The following is a 6,251-nucleotide window of genomic DNA, read 5'->3' on the forward strand; positions in this document are numbered from 1 at the left end:
ATACATTTGGTTTTGTGATTTTTCAACCAAGTGCAATTAGCAGGAAAGCTTCTGAAGATTATTCTTCCCCATCAGTAGGATATTTTCGTATCCAATATTGGATGCATGAAACCTTGTACCTCCAACGTAACGCTCTCGTTTTCTCGAAGTCCCCCAAATATTCATTTATTCATTCATTCAGAATGGATTCAGATTCAACCTCAAACAAATAATCACTGAATCAACGATAGTCCTACGTCACCATTGCGGTTATACCATAGATATAACCCACTTCCTGTTTTTGTCATGCGAAAATAATGTCAATTTTCATAACATTTCAAATTACATTCGAATGCCCCTCACAACAAATCTTCCATTTGAATACGGCGTCGATTGTTTACAAAATTCTGCTTTTTAGCTGGTCCAAGGACCAGTTAACGTTTACCTAGTAAAAAAGCAGACCAGTTAGCGAACGATTACTGAAGTTGATTGGCTGTTAGTCAAAGCAAAAGCTGGGTCCCCCGTAGACACAAAGTGATTACTGTAAGTGAGAAAATCTGCTCGTTCCAATTCATTTAAAAACAGGATACCGGCTCGTAAATGAATCAATAGGTTCATTAAACGGCATCCAGGGATATTAAAACGGGTGCAAAGCGTATTGTCAAAGCATCGTGCAGCTGTTTCTGAGCAGCAAATCAGGTTTCACGAAATCCATGAGTATTCCGAGGAAGAAACGCTGTCCAAAGTGTTGAAATTTCCGGATGATGTTCAATTTGGACAAAAACAGAAGTACGTACAATACCTACACAAGAATTGGATTTTGCTGGTTCCGATCAAAAAATGTAGTTAACACCGATCGAGAATCTTACATTGCACTGTTTTGTGGAAATGCAGCCGTGCAGTTAGCAGCAACGCCGATGCTGTACCTGTACAAATCCAGGATGCGAAAATAGATCTCGAAGAGCTGGGCCGCAGCATGAACTGAATCGGGTTGGATGTCCCGGATCGTTCTGTGATGTCTTCACTACAGGAAATGAAATACGATGTCGTCGCTTTCACTGTACAACTCAGAATGAACAATCTTTATTAAAGACAAGGGTTGCTATCTCATTAATCTCTGAAGTTGAACCCATTTATACACTACAACTCCTCCTCTTCTCCGAAATCAATCACGTTGTTCACGGTTCGCAATAGAATTCTTCAAACGGGCTGATCTTCTGATTTCAAGATTTGGTCTTAGTTCTTCTCGTAAATTTTCTTCCTCTGGTGCATTAGGTCTATCTTCTAGAACAGTTTCGTTTGAAAAATCTTCATTCCTATCAATTTTATATGGGCCAGATTCCGATGGATAATTCGATCTGATTCTTTAGATAATAACTTGACATCTGAACCTTTCTGCTCTATCACTATGAATTCTTCTGGACTATAATTCGATGCAAGCTTACTATCCCTAACCATTCGTTTTACCACAACTGTATCCCCAGGCTTGAGCTGGCGTGATTTAGCTCGGCGACGTCGATCAGAGTTCCCAGTACTTTTAAGCTTTTGTTCCTTGTCCCTATCCCTCACTTCTTCCGAAACCATATTATTGTTACCCTGGAAAGCTGGGAGTTTGTCCTTCATGATTCGTCCAAACATAAGGACGGATGGAGCCACCCCCGTGGTACTATGTGGCGTTGAATTGTACATCAACACGCACATACGCAGATCCCATTTCCAATCCGTATCTTCGGCTTGACTAATCTTGAGATGTTTTTTTATCATACCATTCATCCTTTCTACTTCTCCATTTGCCTGTGGCCAATACGGTGTAGATTTTCTCACTTCTATCCCAAATTGTTCGCAAAAACTCCGAAATTCCTCACTGATAAACTGCGGTCCGTTATCTGTTTTCAATGTTTCTGGCATACCAAAACGACAAAACGTCTCGTGGAAAGCTCTTACGGTCAACGTCGCTGTAATTTGCTTCATGACAATAACTTCAATAAACCGGCTGAAATAATCAACGATCACCAACAAATTGTGTCCTGGCATCTTTGTAGATCTGATTGGCTCTGGAGCCTCCAAGGCTGACACGATCGTGCATGATTTGCAATGTTTTACAATTGTTTCTGCTTGCTTGTCGATTCCTGGCCACCACACCTTTTGTCGTAACCTCTTCTTCATTGAGACGATCCCGGGATGAGACTCATGAGCAAGTTCAAGTATTTTACTTTGAAGCACCGAAGGAATAACCAATCGATCTCCGCGCATAATCAAATTTCCTGCCCGATATAATTCCGATTCAAATGCTTTAAACGGTTTCACACATTCCAACCAATTCCCTTGTTCCAAAGCTATCGATAGATTTTTTAGAATATCGTCCTTCGCTGTTTCTTCCTCCACCTCGCACACGGTAACCGCCTTTGGAATGACTGCTGCTACTAAACTTCTTATAAACACTTCGCTATCCTCATCGAATGGTTCCGGTGTTGAAATCGATAAACGTGAAAGCACATCCGCTATATTGGTAGCTCCTGGCTGGTAAATCACCTGGAACCGATAAGCTTGGACACGTAAAACCCATCTTTCAATCCGAGGGCATGGTTTAGAACGATGGCAGAAGAGAAAATCCAAAGGCTTGCAATCCGTTATTAATTTGAAATTCGTTCCTAGCAGATAAAGACGAAATTTTTCGATGGCCCAAACCAGAGCCAGAGCTTCCCTTTCCGTTTGAAAATATTTTTTTTCTAAGTCGGTCAGAGACTTACTTGCAAATGCAATGATTCTTTTCTCGCGCTTTTGGTTTTCTTGTAGTAAAACCGCTCCAAGTCCGGTAGGGCTTGCGTCTGTAACCAGGATGCTCGTATCCTTTGGATCGAGGTATCCAAGGAAACCTACATTTGCTATTTCAGACTTGATAGCTTCAAAAGCGGTTTGATGTTCCTCTTTCCAAATGAACGAAACACCCTCGCGCAAAAGATTTCTCAGTGTATCCGTTTTGCTAGCAAGATTTGGTAAAAACCTTCCAACATAAGTTATTAGTCCCAAAAAACTACGTAGTTCAGCAACACTCATAGGAGAACGGAATTGTTGGACAGCTTGAATTCTACTATCAGTTGGTCTAATACCATTGATTGAAAGTTCATGCCCCAGGAATTCTAGTTTCTTGACACTGAATCTACACTTCTCTAAGTTCAGTAATATATCAAAGCTCTTAAATCTGTCCAGTAATGCTTGAAGACATCTATCATGTTCCGCTTTTGATCTTCCTGAAACTACTATATCATCGAGATACACTACAATCCCGTCCAGTCCAGCCACTACAGTCTCCATCACTTTCTGGAATAGCTCTGAAGCAGAACTGACACCAAACATCAGCCTTTTATATCTATGAAAATAATAAACAAAATTGTTAGTTTATTTTTTTGTTCATTTATTTATCAGATGAAAGAAAAAAAAAACATCTTGGAATCACATTACCTGAACAATCCAAATTTTGTAATAAAAGTTGTTATCTCGCGTGATTTCTCTAAAATCTCAATCTGATGATACGCTTCTTTTATATCGAGTTTGGAGAAAAGAACTGCTCCACGAATGCTGCTCAGTAGCTCATCAATTACAGGCAACGGATGCTTCTCTCGCAAAACAGCGCGATTCGCTCTACGCATATCTACTCAGAGTCGTATTTCTCCAGAGTCTTTTAGGATCGGTACCAATGGCGATACCCATGGAGATGGATACGAAACTTTTTCTATTACGTCTTGAGCAAGTAGAAACTTCAGCTTTTCCTCGATTAAATTTTCAAGAGCGATTGGTGGACGCCGGTAAGGTTGCTGAACAGGCTGAACGGTAATATCTATAGGAATTTCCAACAAAACACCTTTCATTTTTGGAAACTTTCTTGTTGCTTCGATCGATGCTACTTCATCAAAACCAATTTTTAGTACTCGTAATTCTGAAGCCGTCTTCTCGCCAAGCAAACACTGACTATCTCCATCTACTATGTAGAATTTGGCAATCGCTTTATTCAGACCAGCTTGAATCTCAGCGGAGAACATCCCGAGGATTTTCAAAGCCTGCTTGCTAGCATAGGCTCTCAATACTCTGTCTCCTTCCTCTGAAAAATTATGTATTTGAACATTCGCGTCTCTCATCTGTTTCCAAACCGTTGTGGATATAATATTCGCATCTGCCCCAGAATCAATTGTCATGGGAACCTCGACTTTTCCGATCAGGAAATGGAATATGTTCCGACCCATTGCGAAAAAAATGTTTCCGTTGTCTTGGCATTCATCAGAATCTCCACTTATTACCTTTATACGCTTTACAGGCCTCTCTGATGGTTCGAATCTATCTGGAAATGGTCTTTTACGGTTTTCTGAAAATCCCACGCTCTTGTCTCCATTGAATCTAAAACAGCATCTGGCAAAATGTCCCATAGCATGGCACTTATTACACTTGACATCCTTTGCTGGACACCATTTACTTGATTTCAAATGGCCAGCCCGCCCGCATGCATAGCATGTCATAATAACTCCGCGATTCATGGCTGGAGCGCGACCCAAAAATTTCTGTTTAGGTTTGTAACCCTTGATTGCATTTACGGCTGTTTCCCCTCTGTTACTCGGAATATTCTTAGCCATTTCCATTGATTTTTCCTTCGAATCAGCCATCGTTGTTCCTATGGAGATTATGTCACTCAAAGATCTTGTATCCCGTTTGAGGATCTCCATCCGTAAAGCATCCGAATAACATTTCTCCGTGATTTGATCAATGATCATTTCTTCGAAATTATCCGGGTTGAAATTGCATCGTTTTGCTTGTACACGCAATCTCAAAGCAAAATCTGATATCCTTTCTGACGCTTTCTGTGTCATCTGTCTGAAGAGATACCGTTCATATGCTACTAGCCGTTTAGGTTCAAAATGTGCATCAAAAGCAGCAATAGCCGCGTCGTAATAAGGAGGGCTACTCAAAACAAATGATACTCGTTTAGCATCCGGTAAGTTTTCATAAAGATCCTGAAGGTCTGGGCCTCCAAGATACAGTAGCTTTGCACACATCTCAGATTGCTCGTTTATGTCACTTGCTCTAAAGTAGCATTCGAGCTGCCTTTTCCATCTTGTCCACTCTGACGCGAGACGTATCTCTTCGACGTTTAAATCGAACGGCTTCACCGCTCGAAACAACTCCATCAATCTAATGAAACAAATTAAAAAAAAAAACGAATTGATAGATCACGTCCATATCTTTCTCATCTATATCGAAACTTTAGAGTATGTGGAAAAAAAACAACATTTCAAAAAATCTGCGATCGAAAATTTTCTTGCCAAAATTATACTTTAAATACAATTTTAGAAAATACCAAAAAAGTCAGCAACCACTGATATCTTCCAACACATAATATTCCTAATGTTCCACTATTGTTGCGTTTTACATACCGAACCATATCGATTAGAAATTACCAGAAACACTTGCTAACCATTATTGACACCAGCAGTCATCACTCTCATGACATAATCTTATTCAAACCCAAAGGCTTAGATAAATCCAACCAAAAAAAAAACAATGATCCAGGCCAGCAGCCAGTACATCGAGACCAGCAGTCATCGTTATCTTTCCGCAACCGCATTCAAGATAAACAGTCTAGAAACATTCCATCCAGGCCAGCAGCCAATAATCGAGACCAGCAGTTATCATCATATTTACGCAATAGTATTCAAGACTAACAGTCTTTAATAATTTAATCAAGGCCAGCAGCCAAAGATCAAAACTCAGTTTTATGATTTACCATCCTTCCGATAAATAACATTTTCCTACAGGTGATTTATCGTTCAGTGCTTTGAGATCAACAGACTTGGCATCTCAGCGCAAAATGTGTTCAAAACCACAGTTTTGAGTCTATCAATCGAGGCCAGCAGCCAATGATCGCTTACTCAGTAAACATCCAGATAATCAACTATTCGACTACGAGTAGCTTATTGATTAGCCCTACGTTGGAAAAAAAAATTACACCTAGACCACAGTCATCGACATCTCCACACAACCTTGTTCAAAACTATCAGTTTTGACGTAGGACTACGTCTTTCATTTCTATACCGGGGTGTAAAATCAAAGTTTCGAAAACGAAAGCGTTACGCCGGAGACCGAGATTTTGAGTGTTAATAGCTCCTAAACAACTGAACGAAATGGTATGATAAACACTTCATTCGAAAGATAAAATGTCTACGCGTTCTATACTTGTTACTTTCTGATCCAAAAATTTGTTTCAATAGTCTTAAATTTGCTTT

General features: G+C 40.0%; 1 protein-coding gene across 2 annotated transcripts; it reads right to left on the reverse strand.

Moving 5' to 3' along the window:
* Window positions 1-811: 811 nt before the first annotated feature.
* LOC129765497 (uncharacterized protein K02A2.6-like) lies at window positions 812-5,855 on the reverse strand. Of its 2 annotated transcripts, none has more exons than XM_055765884.1 (3): window positions 5,444-5,855; window positions 3,442-5,160; window positions 812-3,349 (listed from the first exon to the last, which is right to left on the reverse strand). In XM_055765884.1, exons 2-3 carry the CDS (start codon window positions 3,627-3,629, stop codon window positions 1,264-1,266), a joined length of 2,274 nt encoding a protein of 757 aa, XP_055621859.1. In that variant the 5' UTR covers window positions 3,630-5,160; window positions 5,444-5,855; the 3' UTR covers window positions 812-1,263. The 2 variants fall into 2 exon arrangements, with proteins under 2 accessions (XP_055621859.1, XP_055621860.1); XM_055765885.1 differs by having other exon boundaries at window positions 5,753-5,854.
* Between the last annotated feature and the right edge of the window lie 396 nt (window positions 5,856-6,251).

This window comes from Toxorhynchites rutilus, chromosome 2 (assembly GCF_029784135.1).
Source record: "Toxorhynchites rutilus septentrionalis strain SRP chromosome 2, ASM2978413v1, whole genome shotgun sequence".
NCBI classification, from domain to species: Eukaryota; Metazoa; Arthropoda; class Insecta; order Diptera; family Culicidae; genus Toxorhynchites; species Toxorhynchites rutilus.